The sequence below is a fragment of the Enhydra lutris genome, unplaced genomic scaffold (assembly GCF_002288905.1).
Source record: "Enhydra lutris kenyoni isolate GAN:26980312 unplaced genomic scaffold, ASM228890v2 scaffoldscaffold9, whole genome shotgun sequence".
In the NCBI taxonomy this organism is placed as follows: Eukaryota; Metazoa; Chordata; class Mammalia; order Carnivora; family Mustelidae; genus Enhydra; species Enhydra lutris.
The window spans coordinates 21,156,510-21,177,954 of NW_019154093.1; the positions used below are offsets into that span (position 1 = coordinate 21,156,510).

Below are 21,445 nucleotides of genomic sequence, written 5' to 3' on the forward strand. Positions count from 1 at the left end.
ACTATACATAGTTTCAGGCATCCTGGGTGTCTTGAACATATCCCTTGTCAATAAGAGGGGGACTACTCTAGGCCCTCCACATCTTGCTCAGGCTCTGATGTTCTAAGCTGGATCTTTAACTCAATTTGGTATAATATTTCTAACTAAACCAGAAAGCTCATTAGATTTTTCCCTCTAATGTTCCCTTTCTGTTTCAGGATTCAATCCAAGATCCCACGTTGCATTTAGTTATGGCAGTTTCTTACTCTTTTCTTGTCTTTCATAACCTTGACTTTTTAAAAAAATTTTTGTTTTTTTAAAGATTTTATTTATTTATTTGGCATAGAAAGAGCACACAGGCAGAGGAGGTGGGAGAGGGAGAAGTAGGCTCTCTGCAGAGCAGGGAGCTGGATGTGGGGCTTGATCCAAGGACCCTGAGATCATGACCTGAGCCGAAGACAGCCACTTAACCAACTGAGTCACCCAGGCACAGTGATGACCTTGACATTTTTGATGAGTATTATTTTGTAGCATGTCTCTCAATCTGGGCATATTTCATGTTTTCTCATGATTAGATTGAGATTATATATTTTTGGAAGAATACCACAGAAGTGATGCTGTTTCCTCCTCCGTGGGTTGTATTGGGAGGTACATGATGTCAATAAATGTATTACTGGTGATGTTAACCTTAATCACTGGACTGAGGTGGTGTCTGCCAGATTTCTCCATCCTAAAATTACTGTTTTTCTCTTTGTAATTGATAAGTATCTTGGGGAAAATACTTTGAGACTTTGCTAATATCTTGTTTCTTCTCAAACTTCTGCCCACTGATTTTAGCTATCACTATGCCATCAGTGGATCTTGCTTGTGATAATTAACTGCTGTGGTTTTTGTCTAATGATGATTTTTAAATCTCTCTCATTCCTTCTGTACTAATGAAATTCTTCTGAAGAAAGATCTGTGCCTTTTTCTCCGTTTATTTACTTACTTAATTACTTATATCATTATTAGATTCTTGGATTTATTTTATTCAGTGGGTTATAGCCCAGTGTTACCATTCTATGGCTCAGATTCTTCAGCAGGAGTTGGCCATTGCAGCTCCTTCAGGTTGACTTCTGTTTCCTTTTGACATGCCCCATTCTTTTCAAGCACTTCCTCAATCTACCTACCTACCTACCTACCTACCTACAATATGTAGGTAATTTGTCAGTTTCATTAGTTATTTCAGGTTAACTCTATTTTATGTCTGTCCTCTATTTGATTGTTTTATGTTCTTTATCATTTCTGCTCATTTTGAATTTAATCTCTTGTTGTTTTCAGCCTTTTAGCTTCTCTATACATAGATTTAAGGCTATAAATTTCCCTTTATGTACTTACTATAACTGCATCCAGCGAGTTTCAGTATGTCCCGTTTTCATTCAGGCAGTTCTAAACGTTTTCAAATTTCTTTCTTTTTTTCTTCTTTCTTAATTTTCTTTCTTTTTTTTTTTTTTTTAAGATTCTACTTATTTTTTTGAAAGAGAGAGAGATGCACTAACAGACAGGGGTGGGTATGGAGACGGTGCAGAAGGAGAGAGAGAAAGAAGCAGGCTCCCCACTGAGCAGGGAGCCCCATGCAGGCCTCATTTCCAGGACCCTGGGATCATGACTTGGCTGAAGCCAGATGCTTAATTCACTGAGCCACCCAGGCGTCCTTCAACATTTTCTAATTTCTAATAAGATATTTTTCTTTGAACATGGATTATCTAGTAGTATTTTTTTCCCCTAAACATTTGAATATTTTCTAATTTATACTTTGTAACTGATTTCTAGTTTATATTTTCACTATGAATATGTTTTGTATGATTTCAGTCCTTTGAAATTTGTTGAGATTTGTTTTAGGGTTCATTATATGGTCAGTTTTTGGAAATGTTCTGTGTGTGCTTGAAAACAGTGTTGTTTCATATTTGTTGTGTGTAGTGTTCTATGTACGTCCATTGGATCAACTTTATATCAGATTGTTCATAATTTCTAAATTCTTACTAATTTTTTGTGTACTTCATCTAATTGATTAATGAATGAGATGTATTAAAATCTGCCACTATGATTATGGTATTTTGTCTATTTTTCCTTGTATTCTATATGTTTTTGCCATATAGAACTTTTTTTAAATCCGTGTTTTTAGTTACATAGAAATTTACATTTATTTTATCTTCTTGATGACTTGAACCTCTTGTATTTGCAAAGTGAACCTCTCATCTCCTGGTAAAGTCTATTTTACGCAGTTTTAATAATAGCAACTTTTTGGAGTTAGTGTTTTCTATGATCTTTTTTTATGGCTTGTCTTTTTCTATACTCCTACATTTAGTATTTCTGCATCCTTATGTTTAGTAAGTGTCTCTTGTAAGCATCATAAAATCTTTTTTTTAACATCTTAATTTTAATTTTTTTCACTGTTCCAAGATTCATTGTTTATGCACCACACCCAATGCTCCATGCAGTACGTGCCCTCTTTAATACCCACCACCAGATTCACCCACTCCCCCATCCCCTCCCCTCCCAGACCCTCAGTTTGTTTCTCAGACTCCACAGTCTCTCATACTTCATCTCCCCCTCTGATTTACCCCAACTCACTTTTCCTTTCCTCTTCCTAATGTCCTCCATGTTATTCCTTATGCTCCACAAGTAAGGGAAACCACATGATAATTGACTTTCTCTACTTGACTTATTTCACTCAGCATTATCTCCTCCAGTCCTGTCCATGTTGATACAAAAGTTGGGTAGTCATCCTTTGTGATGGCTGTGTAATATTCCATTGTATATATGTACCATATTGTCTTTATCCATTCATCTGTTGAAGGGCATCTTGGCTCTTCCACAGTTTGGCAGTTGTGGCCATTGCTGCTATGAACATTGGGGTACATATGGCCCTTCTTTTCACTACGTTGGACAGCATCATAAAATCTTGTTTAAACCCACCCCCCCTTTAAAAAAAATATTTTATTAGAGAGAAAGAGAGTACTCACACATGCTAAATAGTGGGGGTGGGAGCAGAGGGAGAGGGACAAGCAGACTCTGTGCTGAGTGTGGAGCTAGTTGTGGGGCTAGATCTAGATCCTGGGACTGTGAGATCATGACCTGAGCTGAAACCAAGAGTCCGATGCTCAACCAACTGAATTGCCCAGGTGTCCCTAAACCTTTTTTTTTTTTTTAATTTAAGATTTACTTGTTTGAGGGGGAGAGGGGGCAGAAGCAGAAGGAGAGAGAGAGAAATCCCAAGCAGGTTCCATGCCCAGGGCTGCGGAGCCCAGTGTGGAGCTCAGTCTCTCTACCCTGAGATCATGACCTGAGCCAAAGTTAAGATTTGGGTGCTTACTGACAGAGCCACCCAGGTGTCCCTCTCTTCTTTTTTTAGTTGGAACATTTACATACTTCATTTACACTTAATTTAATTGTTGATGTTTTAAGGTTAAAAATTTATCATTTTACCATATATTTTCTTTTTGTCTTGCATATTCTGTTTCTTTTATCTTTCTTTCTTGTCAAGTTTTGGATTATTTTTCATTATTGAATTTTTAAATTTATTATGTTGTAAGTTAAATACAACCTTTTAGCGATTACTCTAAAAATTGTAACAGATCCTTCAGTTGCCAAAATTTAATGTCAATTGGTAGTTTTATCTTCTTCCTGAACATTGCAGAACCTTAGAATTCTTTAATTCCATTTTCTCTTTCCTAGTCTACTTGCAATTGTTTTGTATTTAATTATGTATGTATGTACTTAAAACATCACAAGAGTGTATTTTATCTAGTTAGTATTCATTTAGTTTTCCCCACATACTAAACCATTTTTTTTTAAATTTAAGTTTTTATTTAAATTCCAGTTAGTTGGGGCACCTGGGTGGCTCAGTGGGTTAAGCCGCTGCCTTCGGCTCAGGTCATGATCCCAGGTCCTGGGTTCAAGCCCCACATCGGGCTTTCTGCTCAACAGGGAGCCTGCTTCCTCCTCTCTCTCTGCCTGCCTCTCTGCCTACTTGTGATTTCTCTCTGTCAAATAAATAAATAAAATCTAAAAGAAAAAAATAAATAAATAAATAAATTCCAGTTAGTTAACATTACAGTATAATATTGGTTTCAGGTGTACAATTTAGTGATTCAGAACTTCAATACAATACCCAGTGCTCATCACAAGTACACTCCTTAATCCCTATCACCTATTTCCCCTGTCCCCCACCCACCTCCCTTCTGGCAACCATCAGTTTGTTCTCTCTAGTTAAGAGTCTGTTTCTTGGTTTCCCTCTCTCTTTTCTCCCCTATGCTTTGTTTCTTAAATTCCACATATGAGTGAAATCATACGGTATTTGTATTTAATTTCGCTTAGCACAATACATTCGGACTTATTTCGCTTAGCACAATACACTCTAACTCCATCCATGTCCTTGCAAATGGCAAGATTTCATTCTTTTTTATGGCTGAGTGATATTCCATTGGTGTGTATGTATGTGTATATATATTCTTTATCTGTTCATTAGTTGATGGACACTTGGGCTTTTCCCATAGTTTGACTGTTGATAATGCTGCTATAAACATTGAGGTGCATGTATCCCTTTGAATCAGTATTTTTTTGTCCTTTGGGTAAATACCTAGTAGAATACCTAGTAGTGCAGTTGCTGGGTCCTAGGGTAGTTCTGTTTTTAACTTTTTGAGGAACCTCCATAATGTTTTCCGGAATAGCTATACCAGTTTAGATTTCCACCAATAGTGTAGGAGGCTTCTCTTTTCTCCACATCCCTTGCCAACATCTGTTGTTTCTTGTGTCGTTAATTTTAGCTGTTCTGACAGGTGTTAGGAGATACCTCATTGTGATTGGTATTTCCCTGGTCATGAGTGATGTTGCATCTTTTCCTGTGTTTGTTGGCCATCTGTATGTCATCTTTGGAAAAATGTCTGTTCATGTCTTCTCACTTTTTAAGTAGATTATTTGTTTTTTCAGTGTTTAGTTGTATAAATTCTTTATATATTAATATACTTTGGATAGTAACTCTTTATCAGATACATCATTTGCAAGTATCTTCTCCCATTTCATAGGTTGCCTTTTAGTTATGTTCATTGTTTCCTTCACTGTGCAGAAGCTTTTATTTTGATGAAGTCCCAATAGTTTATTTTTCCTTTTGTTTCTTTTGCTTCAGGAGACATATTTAGTCAGAAAGAGATTATTGCCAGTGTTCTACTTAGGATTTTGATGGTTTCCTGTCTCACATTTAGGTCTTTAATCCATTTTGATTTTATTTTTGTATATGGTATAAGAAAGTGATCCAGTTTCATTCTTCTGCGTGCTCCTGTCCAGTTTTCCCAACACCATTTATTGAAGAGACTCTCCTTTTCCCACTGAATATTCTTTACCGCTTTGTCGAAGATTAATTGACTGTATAGTTGTGGGTTCATGTCTAGGTTTTCTGTTCTATTCCCATTGATATATGTGTCTGTTTTTGTGCCAGTACCATACTGTTTTGATCACGACAGCTTTGTAACATAACTACAAGTCTGGAATTGTGATGTCAACTTTGCTTTGCTTTTTTCAAGGTGTGTTTGGCTATTTGGGGTATTTTATGGTTACATACAAATTTTAGGATTGTTTGTTCTAACTCTGTGAAAAATGTTTGTGGTATTTTTCTTCTTTTTTAATTTAATTTTATTTCTTTTCAGTATTCCAAAATTCATTGTTTATTGTTTATGCTGATAGGGATTGCATTAAATGTATAAATATGTAAATTGTTTATTTTAACAATATTTGTCCTTCCAATCCATTAGCATGGAATGTCTTTCCGTTTATTTGTGTCCTTTTCAATTACTTTCATCCGTGTTTTATAGTTTTCAGAATACTGGTCTTTCACCTCTTTGGTTAGGTTGATTCCTAGGTTTCTTAATGGTTTTGTGTGCTTATTATTTTTGATGCTCTGTTTTTTCCTGCTTCTACCGTCTTGCATCAGACATTATCCATGTATGTGTGAAGAATACTTCGTTGAATTTTTTTAATGAGTGTCCTCTCCTGGAATTTACAGTTCCTCCAGGAGAAAACCGTCCTTAAAAGGAGGCTTATCATCTGGATGTTTGTCTTCTCCTAGATTTTGTCCTGTTAATTCTTTACTACTTGTTGTTTTCTGTTGTCTTCAGTGAGTTATTTTTAATAATTATTCCAGCTTTTCTAGTTGTTCTCAGTGAGAAAGTAGCTTGCTATTATTGAGCATAATTATTCCCTTTGTTGTAAATTGCTGCAAGTAGATTGCATGTTTAGAAAGGATAGGAAGTTGAACCTGTTAAGAAAATGGTGCAACTAAAAACCTTTCCTGTTAGTATTGAGGTTTAAAATATTTATTTTCAAACATGAAGCTATATTGTAGAAATTAACATTTCAATTTTTATAATCTTTTATTCCAGCTCGTGATGCTGATGAGCGAGAGAAGTGGATCCATGCCTTAGAAGAAACAATTCTTCGACATACTCTTCAGCTACAAGTAAGAGTCTTTACATGGCTTCTGGATAGTGCATTAGTTTTTTTTGTTTGTTTTCTGTTTTTTAAAATAACTGTGATATGATGTTATAAAACTTATTTCTGAATCACTTATTCTTGCCTTCATAGTGTTATATAGTAAAGTTATAAAGCATTTTCTTGTGCTTTCTATAGGGTAAAATACTGATTTTTATCTTTAAGACAGTTCAAGGCAATATTGAATATGAAATGCTATGTTAAAATGTGCCAGATCATTTTTAAATTTAGTATCTGTAGTTGGTTATTGATAAAACCAAATTTTGCATAGATAAATGCTAAGAGGTTGACCTTCTTTTCTTGTTACAGGATTTGGCAGTTACCATGTGTTATGCAGGACTCTGTGGGATGAAAGTAATGGGGGGGGAAAAACCCAACTGGTTTAAGTAAAAAGTAAATCTGGCTGAGTTGTGGTTTGAAGTAGGCACTTCACCAATGTCATGAGGACCCAGATTCACCATTTCTGTTTTCATGCTTCTTTCCTTCTGGGGTGGTTTTATTTTTAGATGGGTTCTCTTTGTGGTATAGTAAGATGGTTACAGCAGTTTCAGCCTCCCATTTTTGAGATCTGTAACCTGCTGTTAGGAGAATGCTTTAGGAGCTCCAGTCCACAGGAGGCTGTTTTTCTTTCTGGACCACGGTAGAACTAATAGGATTAATGCTGATTACCTAAGCTTCAGTCATTTTCCTAATCCTGACCAATCACAATTTCACAGTCATATGTTCACTCCTGTAGCTGTGATATTATGTGCTTTAACACTTTGCTGTTAGGATAGAAGATGGTCCCCACCAAGCAAAGTCAGAATAGGGAAAAAGAAGATGCTGGGTGACAAAAACAACAAATGTCTACTCTGTCATACTGAGGATAGCTTTCCATGTTTATTATTCAATGAAAGAGCTTATATTGTGGCATTGGAGGATGTTGTTTTAATTATTTTGAGTGATAGGATTGAGTTATACAAAAGTGACATTTTATAACTCTTTTTCTCTACTTATTTTTGTCCTGTACCAGGAATTGACTTGATTAGACAAGGTGGTAAGGTGGTGTAGGGCCTCCCAGGTCCTGCAAGACTGTGAACTCCCATCTCTTGAGAGTATTCAAATAGAAGCTTAAAAAACATTATTCAAGGATGTGGTTATTAAGAGACTATAAGAAATTAATATGGAGTCGAACTAGAAGATCTGTAAGTTATTCTTTGAGCTATGCTTTTTAAAATTAAGTTCATAATTTCTAAATTTAGTCCATTTAATAAATGAATGTGGCATCATTTCAGCAAATTTGTGATTCGGTATGATGATAAGTATTTTAAGAATCATATTAGCCTGGGGGTGCCTGTTGGCTCAGTCATTTAAGTGTCTGCTTTTGGCTCAGGTCATGATCCCAGGGTCCTGGGATTAGCCTGCCTCTTCCTCTGACTGCCGCTTACCTTGCTTGTGCTGTGTGTGTGTGTCAAATAAATAAATAAAATCTAACCAAAAAAAAAAAAAAAAAAAAAAAGAATTAGCCTGAACGTGGTAGTTTAGATTTCCTCCATGGTTGGTGAGACTGACATTCAAGTCTCTGTGATCTATTCTCAACTTGCCTTTCTAGTCATTTCTACCGTTATATCTCTCCATCAGCTTTTTACTAGAGTGCTGCTGTTTACTTATCTTTTCTGGTCTCCACATTCTTGCACATGATGTTCTCTCTTTCTCTCTGAAATGCCATCTGCTTCCATTCTAACTTTGTATACCACCCCTTTTCTTCAAAGCCTGGTTCAGAACTGACCTCTTCTGTGGAGCCTCCCCTGACTGACTCCTCTCTCCCCATAGTCCGAACTCAAAGTGATCTCTTTCTCTGGATGCCAGACTTCTTGCACAATTTACAATTCACTAAGTCATACTCTTTTTTTAAAGATTTTATTTATTTGACAGACAGAGATCACAAGTAGGCAGAGAGGCAGGCAGAGAGATGGGGGGAAGCAGGCTCCCCACCAAGCAGGGAGCCTGATGTAGGGCTCGATCCCAGGACCCTGAGACCATGACCCGAGCTGAAGGCAGAAGCTTTAACCCACTGAGCCACATAGGCGCCCCCTTATCATACTCCTTTTGTTTAACTTTGAAAGGATGTGTGACTCCAACCTCCCCAATTAGGATTTGGACTCCTTAAGGTTGGGTACCTAATTTGATCCAGTTTTGGAATTTCTGAGCTTTTGCTCAGAAGAAATAAGAAGAAAAGAAAATTTTAAAAAGTCTTAGACTCTGATAGCTTTGATATTTAACATACCCTTGTACAAGAGAAACTTTATATGTATTTTTCCTAAAGTTAATATATACAGGAGATAGGACATTTAGAAATATGTAATCAAATGTTAATTTGATTGGCAAAAAAGTAGAGTCTCCTCCCACAGATAGGGAGGTGTGATGAAGAACTTGACTCTGGAGCCCAGATGTCTTGGTGTACATTCCAGTGCTATCACTTACATTTAACTCTTTACATTGAACTTAGTCTGTGTTTCCGTATCCTCATCTATAAAATGAAGATAATAAAAGTACCTGCCTTTATAGAGTTGTTTTGATGATTAAATGAGTTAAATGCAAATTTGTTGAAGTCGTGCCTACCTATAGTGAGAACTTGGCAAATGTAGCTGTTGTTCCTAATGAAATTACTCTATTTCCACTCTCAGTACTTCACATTCTGAAGAGTCAATAGCTGTCAGATGAAGAAATAATTAAAAGAATTAACAAAGAAACAGATGATGTATAGGTTGCTTTTCCATTGCTGTTTATTGAGTACTTTGAGATGTATAGTGTTCCATTCAGGCACTGCAGTAAGTGCTCATGGAGCTTTCTTCCAAATGGGCATGAAGGGCATTTACATGTCTTCCTTTTCCATTGAATTTCATGTCTACTTCAGCCATTAAATCATACTGTGGCCTTGTCATTACTGAGGGCTGCACTACCTCCAAAATACTGAATTTAAAAGTATTTTCTCTTTGGTCACAGTTTTATCATCTTCATCCTCTTACCATTTCTGAACTTTCCTTCTCTCATTTTGGTCTGAGTGCCTCTTCTCCATTTTTCCTGGCCATTTAGTACCTTTCTGCTTTGCCTGTGTCATCCTCCAGTGTAGATCTTTTATTTGCTTCTTCAAACCAATTTTGCTATCACCTTTAGAATTTTTTGTCACTGGATTTTGTACTGTGTGCCATTTCTGGTCTCCATTCCCCAGGGCCCCCATTGTCTGGTTTCTCTGCTTCTAGTACTGTTAGAGGTCATAATATTGAGTGGCTGTATGTATCACAATTTAAATTTTGTCTAACTTTAATTGGATTTCTGTAACTATTTAACAGTCTTCTTATTGACTCCTTGGTTTTTATTAAATCCCCACAGTGGAATATTTTTTTAATTAGTTTTCAGTATCTAATACGGTCTGCTCCCTTCTTTATAGAAAAAGGTCTCAGGGCTCCTGGGTGGCTCAGTGGGTTAAGCCTCTGCCTTCGGCTCAGGTCATGGTCCCAGGGTCCTGGGATCGAGCCCTACACTGGGCTCCCTGCTCAGCAGGGAGCATCTCTGCCTGCTGCTCTGCCTACATGTGATCTCTCTCTGTCAAATAAACAAAATCTTTGGAAAAAAAAAAGTCTCACTTCAGTAGTTCTTAGTGATTTCACCTATACTTATTTTTTATGCTTTGCATATTTCAAAGAAAAACATTCTTACTCTTTCCCAGAGTTAATACAACACCCATACTTGTAACTGCATGATGTTTCCTTTGAGACTATGACCTTAGTCCCTCTCCCTCCAGTAGCCCTCACCATTTTCATGGATTTGGCCAAAATTTCTGTGGAGGTGACTCTTCTTTCCCTCCACACCTCCCCTTCTTTACATATACATCTTTTCATATTTAGCTTTAGTCCACACTCCTCCTTTGTGGATTTTGCCAGTTAGATGGCTCCCAGAAACTCAACCTCAGCATGGCTAAAACTGAACCTATCATGTCTTACCTCCTCAAACCCATCTCTTTCTCTCATTCTTCTGTTTCTGTTAATGACAGTGTTACTCTCTGAGCTATGAAGTTTGAAAGCTGAGAATCCTTTTGGGTGGTAATTTCTAAACTGTCAAACTGTGTGTGTGTGTGTGCGTGCGCGCGCGTGTGTGTGTTTAGTAGGATCACTTATACTCCTCTGATGTTCACTTTGTCGTATAAGTTGCATCTTGCTAACTCTCTGGTGCCCTTGTAATATTTCCTGAATTTATTCTCTTCATCTTATAAAAGAGTACCTTTAATAAATGACCTTAGGGCATTTTTAACAGTGAAAAACCTTTAATGACTTACATTTGCCTGTAGGATGAAGTAAAACTTCTTATTAGGGGATTTCAGGCTCTCTTTGATTTGATACCAACCTACCTTTTCCACCTCCTGTTCAACATGTTTCTTGTTCCATGCTTCTACTCATGCTACTCTCTCTTAAGTCCTCACCATCCCGAGTCCTCAAATTTGCCTCTGTGTGATTAATTCCAGTCATTCAAGACCCAGTGCACATATTACCTCTTCATTTCATCTCTTTCTTATCACTGTAATAAAAAGTAGTCTCTTACCTCTCTAACCTCTGCTGTAATTTCCCCTTCTGTGTAGCCCATATGGCAGTCTGGTATATAATAATAACAGTAGCAACTAATACTTGAGCACTTCTTATGTGCCACAAACTGCATGGACTTTACATGCTTTATCTCTTACAGTAATACATTATTATATAACTCATTGCCCACTTGAGATTATAAGTTTCATGATGCAAGAGAGAAAACGTTTTTTTGATAGTATTTTTTCCATTGCACCTATGCCAAGCTCCACAGGCCCTGTCTAACCTTCTGAATATGGTTTAAGAACCAGTATATTATAATAGAAAATCTTTAGAGCCAGGCTGCCCAGTCCTTGGGTCCTGACTGTGCCATCTTATTAGATGTATATTAATGTGGAATAAGTACTTAATTTCTTTTAAACCTCTTTTAAACCTTAGCTGATCTTTAAAGGTAGGTACAAAACCTCAGTCAAGTAGTTGTGTTAAGATTTATAATATTTCTAGCACATTACACATTGTATGGTGAAGGTAGTCATAAATATTTGTTCCATTCTTCCTTCCATTCTGATTAACAGTAAATCCATCTAGAGCATGTCATGTACCTTTTCCCTTTCCTACCATCTTTCTTTTCTTTTCCTGTTCTCACTCTTCTGTGGGTATCTTAAGATTTATTTTTTTGAGAGAGAGCATGCACACACACATTGGAAGAGGGGCAGAGGGAGAGAATCTTTAAAGCAGACTCCACGCTAAGCATAGAACCTGATGTAGGGCTTGATCCCAGGACCTGTGAGATCATGATCTGAGCTGAAACTGGGAGTCAGATGCTTAATCGACTGAGCTACCCAGGCGCCCTTCTATGGGTATCTTAAAAATGGAATTAGGATAGTCTGAGAATGGGAGAAGACAACTAAAAATCTTCTCTCCTTTCAGCTCCTATGGAACTTTATTTTCCAGTAGTCAGTCTAAACTTGTATGTTAGCTTGTGTTATCTTTTCATGTATTTACACCCAACTAAATAGGACACTACTTGAAGAGGTGCTTTTGAGCTTCTTAATCTTACCTTCCTCTTAGCCTGTAAGAAGTCTTCAGTGGATATTTGATGATACTGATTAATGGAGGCAAACCTTTCAGATTCTTTATTTGCCCTACTAAGCTTTAGTATGAACTAATTGCTGAGAGATTGCCAAGCAAAAGAATTTATCACTGGAAGAAGATAGGATGCTACATTTTGTAGGTTTTGCAGTATCGTCCTATATTATACAAAGTATAGTGAAACATAGCAGCTTGCCTGGGTATCATACAGATGTATAAAGAGTTGTATAACCTTCAGTAAACTTGGGCCTATTTTAGAAGAAAACTCTTGCAAGCCCAGAATTCCAGTGTTTAAAGTATTATATACACAATGTTATTCAATGTGGGCAAACAAAGCTAGGTATAAACTTCTTAGATTTAAAATCATACAGAATTAAATTTACATCCAAAAGAAAATTGCAAGTGAAATGCAAATGAAACACAAAGCAATAAAATCTAAATTAACATTTATTTACTGTGATAAATGATACTGCCTTATAAAAACGGTCACCACTTACAATATGAAAATGGTACAGACTCTTAGGGTATAGATTCTTTTTAAGTTTGACATGAGTACACTACTGTGGATTATGACTGTCATCTTGCCATTTTTCTTTGTTCTGACTACTGGGAAACTTTCAGTTGTATATCACATCCTATGAGGTTATTTGACCTTCAGTTCACACCTATGTCATTTTCATGGTTAAGGCTCTTCTATAACAAGGTAGTTGTACTTGGTGCCAACTTGATCATAAACAAAAATGGACAATGAAATAATTTGGTACCACTTGGATTTAAGGTTGTTACTGAGATGATTCTGTGTGTGGTTACACAGATGTCTATAGGTTATCAAAATGAAAACGTAGATGATTGTGCTAGATATTTTTTTAGATCCCAGTTTAAAAACCTTCATGTGGATGTATACTAATTGAGTAGTGTAGACCTTTACACTTTTTGGTTTTATGCTGTAACTTAGTTGATACTCAAAAGAATTTTATACCAAATGGCTTCTCTAGTAGTTGTTTGGGCCAAGAAATTGGTCTATAATTGTTCTCATCTATATAAGTTTATGTAGGCCACTGTAGACTGCAACTTAGGTGGTTATCAAATTGGAATTTCATTGCTACTGTCTTGTAATTTTATGATTTTTGCCCTTTACTATATATTCACTGTCCATTGGCTTTGGTCTTAAGCCCCTAGAGAGAAGAAACATGATACCTTGTGTAAGAATATGGCTGAGGGAAATAGAGAGGGCTGGTAGAAACCTCACCAGAAATGCCCCTGAATCTGTGAGTAAAACATCATCATTCATAAAGGAAATGTGATAGAATTCAGGTGGCAAATCATTATTGAAGCTAAAAAAATAATAGAGCCATTTTGAAGTCCTTTTTTTCCTTCAAAATTAGATCCTTCAGTTAATAATGTATCTGCCAAATTTCTATTACTAGACAAACACAAATTTAGTATTTAAGGTATGATTTGTTAAGCTACTTCACTGAAGATTAGTGTTTTGAACATACATTTCAATTTTTCAATATATAAAGATCTGTTTAATACCATTGTATTGTTTCTCCTGCCACCTCAAGATTTTATTTTTGTGCCATGTAGAAAAATAAATGTATTTTGTTTTCCTCCCTTGAAATGCTTTGTTATCCCAAGAAAATGATTGCAGTATAGATATGTCACTTTTTCCACAGGTAAAATGGTATAGAGAAGTAGCCATTTACTTGGGTTTCCTTTAACAAAGGAAAATTCCCTATGGGTTGTTATCATTGTCTTTGGTATTACTGAGGGCAGGTGAATTTCTGGCTCCTAAGTTGGAATTTAAGATTCTAGGATTCATTTTTTATTCAGTTCTTTTGTTCTAGTGGTGGCCCATCTATCTTGAGCTCTTGGGAAACAAGTAAGAACAAAAAGCCCATTTTTATAGCTGCTAAAGGTTTTCCTTTAACTGCCAGAAATTTATCTTAATTGTTTTTATGGACATCTTTTAGAACTTACATGTCCTGCCTTCTCTGTATAAAAATAAATTTTAAAATAAAAAAAAGTTCATGTTCAATTCAGAACATATGGAGTAAACAAAGAAGTTATGTATTTGGTGAATACTTACTTGTATTTAATGTGTCCCATGCAGTATACAAGTTGTAGAGGATATTATTATGAATAAATGACGTGTTGTCCTTGTCTTTACAGAGCTCAGTCCTAGTATAAAGTAGAAAATAAAGATCATGAGGATCGAAAGAGGAAAGATTGAAAGAAAATGAGGATTGGAGTTTTAAAAAACTGATAATGACATAAGTCATGCTTCTAAAAAATTTTAAACTATGCAGAAGTATATAAAATAAAAACAATAGTGTTTCCCACGCCCTTTCTTTAGAGATAAACACAGTTCTCATTTGTTAACTTCCTCTTGTAAAGTTAGAGGGCATAAAAGTGGGAGCATTTAAAATGAAGAATAATTATGTAATACAAAGCCATCTCACCCATCTTATGGCAAGGAGCTATGTACTTCCACCAAAATTGGCAACTTGTGCTGTTTTTGCTGTTTTTAACTCTTTTTTTTTTTTTTAAGAATTTATTTATTTATTTGACAGAGAGAGATCACAAGTAGGCAAAGAGGCAGGCAGAGAGAGAGAGGAGGAAGCAGGCTCCCTGCCAAGCAGAGAGCCCAATGTAGGACTCGATCCCAGGACCCTGAGATCATGACCTGAGCCGAAGGCAGAGGCTTAACCCACTGAGCTACCCAGGCGCCCTTAACTCATGTGTTTTTAATGAAACCTACAAATTGTTTCAGAAGAAAGTTAAGTGACTGGTGCTAGATTTTATGTGTAAAAATTGGGGCAATAGTACCTAGTATAAGTTTAAAAATTAAATGGTACTAAAAGGCTCATGCATCAAAACAACAGCGTTCTGTCTCTCTGCTTTCTCTGTTCTGCTTGCTAGACCAGCTGTTTTCAGCCTTTTTGTTTATACTGCTGATTTCATACTATAGTACCTGACATTTCATTCACTCAAGAGACCTAATTAAGCACCTAATGCATATTAATCCCAGTGTGGAGGAGATACTATAGATATATTGGTGAACAAGGCAGTACACTATCATAGCCATTATGAGGTTTATAGAGGGTGTTTGTTCCTAACCTTGAATAAAATAATTCTTCAGTTGGATAATGCATTGAGAATTGCAAATAAAACAAACTTTTGGAACATGGTCACCTTCATCATGAGATGATAAGGACTGCTTCTAGCATAGGTCAAGTGGTGTTTTTATACCATATGGCCTAAGTTTCTATGTGAAAATTTATTGGCTAACTTTAGCTTTGAGACTTCCAGGCACTGGTCAGACAAAATAGTAGAGCTACATATCCTCCTTCCAAGAGTTGTCTTTTAATGTTATCCATTCCAGTCATTCGGCCAGAGTTACAAAGCAAATTCATAGGGAAACTATGGGTTTTTCCTCTTAATTGCTGCCTTTTTTGTGCTACCAAAAGTATTTGTTGTCTCTGTGAGGTGACACCAGAGCAAAATGTGATTTCTAGGTAAACATTATTGGGCTCTCTAGCAGAAATAATATTTTTGAAAGTAATGCACGAATTCCATTTGGTTAAAAAATTTTTTTCATCTTAATAGCTGTAGGTAAAGGTGGCCTATTTTTTGCTTGACTTCTTGACAGTTGAAAGACCACCTCACCCTGAATCTTATTTTTATTTTTCTCAGGTTGTTTTTGTACTTCTTAATCATCCTACTGTATTCTTCTTTATCTTGAACAAAAACAGAAAAAAGTACTAATATAATTTAATCATGTAATAACCTTAGTTATGTATAAGATAAGTATTGAAGATTTTCTTTTTTGATTTTTTGATTTTCTTTCTGATACATACATTGGAAATCAGTTGTTATATATGGGTTTAAGACATTGGTCCCTTAACTTTCTTCTGAAGTAACTTACTGCTCAAGTTGCCAAATTTGCTTAAAAGTCCTATAATTTCTTGGGATAAATTGGGTAAAGTTGTCTCGTAGTGTGAAGTTACTTTTCATATTAAGTGCTACATCTTGGGGCGCCTGGGTGGCTCATTGGGTTAAAGCCTCTGCCTTTGGCTCCGGTCATGATCCCAGGGACCTGGGATCAAGCCCCGCATCAGGCTCTCTGCTCAGTGGGGAGCCTGCTTCCTCCTCCTCTCTCTCTCTCTCTCTCTCTCTCTCTGCCTGCCTCTCCACCTACTTGTGATCTCTCTCTCCGTGTCAAATAAATAAGTAAAATCTTTAAAAAATAAAAAATAAATGCTACATCTTTATGCATACTAACATTATACAAGGATTAGGAAAATGAGAACTACATGTCTGTAACAAATAGTTAATCGCTGCATGAAACTGTGAAAAGGTAAACTTTGGACTTTAGCTGTGACCTCTTTTAAATGGGTAACTAGAACCTAGAGTTTTATATATGCAGCTGAGGAAGACTCAGTTGTATTAAGAGACCATCATAAATAATAATATTCTATTGTCATCACCCCTAATCTTTTTTTTTTATTAACACATAAAGTATTATTTGCTTCAGGGGTACAGGTCTGTGAATCATCAGTCTTACACAAGTCACAGCACTCACCATAGCACATACCCTCCCCAATGTCCATAACCCAGCCACCCTATCCCTCCCCTCCAACCCCCGGCAACCCTCAGTTTGTTACCTGAGATTGAGAGTCTCTTATGGTTTGTCTCCCTCCCTGGTCCTATCTTGTTTCATTTTTTCCCCTCCCTGTCCCCCCACGACCCCCTGCCCTGCCTCTCAGATTCCTCATATCAGAGAGATCATATGATAATTGTCTTTTTCTGATTCACTTATTTTGCTTAGCATAATACCCTCTAGTTTCATCCACGTCATTGCAAATGGCAAGATTTGGGGGTTTTTTGATGGCTGCAGAGTATTCCATGGAGTATGTATGTATGTATGTATATGTTATATATATGTGTGTATGTATACACACACACACCCACATCTTTGTCCATTCATCTGTTGATGGACATCTAGGTTCTTTCCATAGTTTGGCTATTGGCCATCACCCCTAATCTTAACACTTAAGCCTATTAATAAAAACTAATGATAATTGGGTCTGCTAAAATTTTACTACAACTTTACTGTTTACACTATTCTATAAAAAATGACAGTGCATTAGATTTTGAAACTGCTGACTCATGATGATGATAGGTGATGAGGAGGACACTTTAAAAAAAAAATGATTCTTTGGTAAGCACTGTTAAATACGAAGTCACTGATGACCCCTCATGGGTCTCTCTGTCTAGTTGGGGAGATAGCACATGAAGGACCTGGTAAGCAAGAATGATATAAATAAGTATTACTTATTTTATGGACTCAAACAGTATATTATATAGACAGAATTAGAGATGTAGGCCTTTTTCCCCCTGGCCTGGAGAACTGCTAGATCAGCCAATATTGAATTACATCCTTTGGGCAGCTCAGGCCCAAAATTAACTGCTAGAAATGCAGATATTAAAGGAAAATTTTAAAAGATATTTGTGGAAGTTGTTAGACATTGACCTTGTCCATTTGGCAAAATTAATGTATTTTTCTGCATCCTTGTTTATGGTTTAATTGATACTTATCATATAGTTGATGTTTATTTTCAGAACCTGTTACCATAGGAAATCCATTATTGGGCACTAATATGTACCAGGCATGTGGCTAAATACTAAGGATATAATAAGGATATAACGTTGAACAAAATCAGATCCTTGCCTCACTAAGTTTACAGTCTAGTGATAAACATTAATAAAAGAATAATGCAGTTAGATAGGAAGCAGAGAAGTGGTTGGTGGAATTGACTGCTGGGGAGCCATTAGGGAAATTTGGGGATGACAGAAATGTTCTGTCTTAATTATGGTGGTGATTACATGTGTGCATACATTTATCAAAGTATATTGAATAGTACATCTAAAACATGTTTTATTATATTTAAATTATTATTCAATAAGGTTAATTAAAGATAACTCAAATACACATAATTTTATAGCTGGGATAAGAAGGAGAATTGCAGGGGCGCCTGGGTAGCTCCGTCAGGTCAGGTCAGATCCCAGAGTCCTGGGATTCACCGCCATGGGAGCCTGCTTTTCCCTCTCCCATCTGCTTGTGCTCTCTCACTATCTCTGTCACTATCTGTCTCTCTCTCAAATAAGTAAATAATCTTAAAAAAAAAAATTGCAGGAGCCATGAGAACATATGACAGGGGCCATGAGAATATATGATAGGAAGAATTCACATAGGTGGGATGGACAAGATGATGAATAGATGTAAACTGAAGGGGATTGGTATCAAAGAAATAGTGTGAAAGACAGAAATAACAGCCTGTGCCAAGGCCCTGAGGTTGAAAAGTCCATAGCCAATTGAAGAAACTTGAAAAAAGGTCATTGTGTGTAGTGCAGGAAATAGAGTGGAAGGAGCTCTAGAGGATAAGTAGGGCTAAACTTTGTAAGCCATTATTGAAGACTGAATTGTATCCTAAGCACAGTGGAAAGCAGTTGAAGTTCTTTAATTGGTTGTAGGGTGTGATGAGGGAGTAATGAAATTGGCTTTGGAAACCAACTACTGTGGCTCTAGTGTTAAGAATGAATTGGAGGAACGAGAGTGGATTCAGGAAGTTTACTGCAGGAGGCCCAGACCTATGACTGAATGGTCATAATAGAAGTGGACAGAATGGAGAATGTATTGAGGAGGTGAAAATGATGGAACTAGATGGACTGAATGTGGAATGAGGGAGGCATCACAGACTGCTAGGTTTGTGGTTTGTCCATTACAGTGGACAGTAGTGGTTTTCATTTACTGATACAGAGGCAGTACTGAAAGGCCACGCTTTTGAGGAGCAGACGTGGCAAGAAGAGAGTGCATTTGGTATTTGGGCATTTTGAAAAAATTTACATAAAACTGTAGGTATCTTTAACCTAGAGTGCAGCAAGCATTTATTGAGCCTTCCGTGCGGTGCAGACCATGCTAGTTGTAGGGGTTAGTTAATAGAGCTACAAAAATTAGATGCTTGGGAAATTAGTAGAGTTGCAGATGTATAAATGACCAGAAAAATAGTTAAGATAAAGAAAAAGAGATTGTTCTCCAGGGCAGTAAGTTAACTATTTATGTCTGTGATTCCCTGAATTTTGGGTGAGTCTCTGTTAAGGTCCTCTAAGCCCGAATTTTTTATCTAATTTGAAGTTATGCCGTTTGGTTTCTTGAAGCCAATATGGACTTGGCATCTTCACAAGCCACCTACATGCCTTATGGAGCTGTGGCATAACAGCAGACCCACGAAGTTTCCTTGATTAATAAAACAGGGCACCCATGCTTTTGTTTACTGAGAAAGTACCCTCCCCTCCATACCCGCCCCACTCGACACAAACAACTTTCCGGAAGTAACCAAAAGCAGTTATCGAGATGAAACTTGGTTCCACAGCTGCCAGAATTTTAGGGACAGTGAATTAGAAGTCGGTGGGTGTAGGTGAAGCAGTTTTTCGTCTTCCCCGGTTGCCACGTTATAGGAGTTCCTGGGGCTGAAGTTCTGAAGCCGAGCAGAGCTCCCTTCAGTAAGGACCTCCCTTTCCTGGGTAGGGCATGAGCTCAGCTGGCAGCAGCTGCAGGTCCGGAAGCATAGGTCCTGGTGCGGGCTTGGGTGCCCAGCCCACGCCCCCAAGGTGAGCCCTGGGCTCCCTGAGGAGGGAGCCGGAGTTGGATCTGGACTGGGGAAGCTGGGCTTTCCCGGGCCCACCCCCGCGCTGCTGCCAGCCCCTCCCGCTCCCCTCCCACCCCCGCGGGTGGCCCACTCCCTCCCTCTTCTCCACCCAAAATTGGCCTAACGGCCAATCGTCAATCGCTCCCCTCCTTTACAGCAGGTGACCTATGGCCAATCGCCAGGGGTTTCTTTGCCAGGAGCCGCCAGGGCCGGCCAATCGGTGCGGTCCCTAGGCCCAGGCTGCGGGTGGGCAAGGGTGTGGGGGCGGGTGGGGGGTGTCCCGGGGGACAGGCTGAACCTGAGAGGATCGACTTCACTGCAGTGTGGGGGATACGGCCCGAGGGAGAAAAAAGGGGTGCTCGGAAGCGGCCCCCGACTCCCTCCCCTGGAGGCACAGAGGGCGGGGGCCTTGGCGAATGGCTTTCTTGCTGGCCACTTGCGGAGTGAGTAGACCCTGAGGGTCTGGGAAAGGGGCCGGCCCCCACCCCTGAGTCCCCGGGGTCCCTGCTGCCTGGCCCGGCCGGGCTGTGGTCGCGAATGTCGCTCTCTCCCTGCCTCCTTTCCGCTGCCCTCTGGGGTGAGTAGGACGCCGTGGCCTCCCAGGCCCTCTTCTTGGGGAGCTCTTCTCACTTCTTCAGCCGAGATGGGTTGGAGGGTGAGGCTAGGGGCCTCCAGTTTCACCGAGAGGTCATTCGCCACCAAACCAGACTGGAAGAGGGCATCTCTTCCCCTTTTTGTCATTTTTGTGGAACTCACTTTCCTTTTCGAAAGCTGTCTCAAGCTATAAACACAAAAGTTAAGCTTTCCCTTAATGTGGAAGCTTAATTTTGACCAGTTGCCCATTAATAGAGTCTCCAGTTGCAAGCCAGACATTTTCTGTTTTATTTTTGGCACTGTGTTCTTCCAGCCTGGAGTAGTATTTTTGTGTGTAATAATAATAGGTGCTATTATTTGTGAGTATGTGTGTGGGGAGGGGAGTGGTTTTACGCTTCATGAGTAGCTTGTGCAAGAAAATACTAAAAACTTTGGAATAGTGTGAGGTTCTCATAAAAACTGGAGGGAAAAGTTTAGGTTCTCAGCACAGCTCAGTTGTGGAAAGTTGAGTATAATGAATAGGAAGCCTGTTTGAATCATGCATTTTTTCAGCATTCATACTGTACTTCAACAAATATTTTTGTTACGAGTGAGAAATGTATTGAAGCAGAAAACTTTTTGCTCATTTAAAGTAATATTTGGTTTTGCTTGTCGAATTGTTTGCGTTTAGCTGTGTTCAGGAAATTAAAAACAAGTCAAGTAATTATTTCTCCTAGTTTTTAGCAGAGTTTAGGGATGTAGTCACAGTTTTAAGAGCTTTTGTAGTGAAATGTAAATTGGTAAATCTAGCCCACTGTCTGTGAATCATCTTTCAGAACATTGCCTGTATTGAATTAAGTGATAAAGCCCTTTAGTGAATATTGTCAACATCTCTCATTTTCTTAAAAGCTTTTTTTAAACTTTCCTTTTTCTGCAGCCCAGCCAGAAGCAACTTAAGTAAAAATACTGTGTCACCTTTCCTAGCTCAGGGAAGATAGAAACCAC

General features: G+C 38.0%; 1 protein-coding gene across 10 annotated transcripts in view; it reads left to right on the plus strand.

Annotated features, from left to right (window-relative positions):
* The window catches only part of LOC111142973 (oxysterol binding protein like 9), a 175,697-nt gene that overhangs the window by 93,791 nt on the left and 60,461 nt on the right, over positions 1-21,445 (plus strand). For 7 of the 10 annotated variants that reach the window (XR_002640297.1, XR_002640298.1, XM_022496334.1 and 4 more), the window contains one exon: positions 6,396-6,472. Coding sequence is in view for 7 of the 10 variants with exons in the window: in XM_022496334.1 (XP_022352042.1) it covers positions 6,396-6,472 (77 nt within the window). In the remaining 3 variants the exon portion in view is untranslated. Of the gene's footprint in view, positions 1-6,395; positions 6,473-20,130; positions 20,445-21,445 lie in introns of those variants that run through there. The other 3 variants (XM_022496341.1, XM_022496339.1, XM_022496340.1) reach the window with 3 other exon arrangements.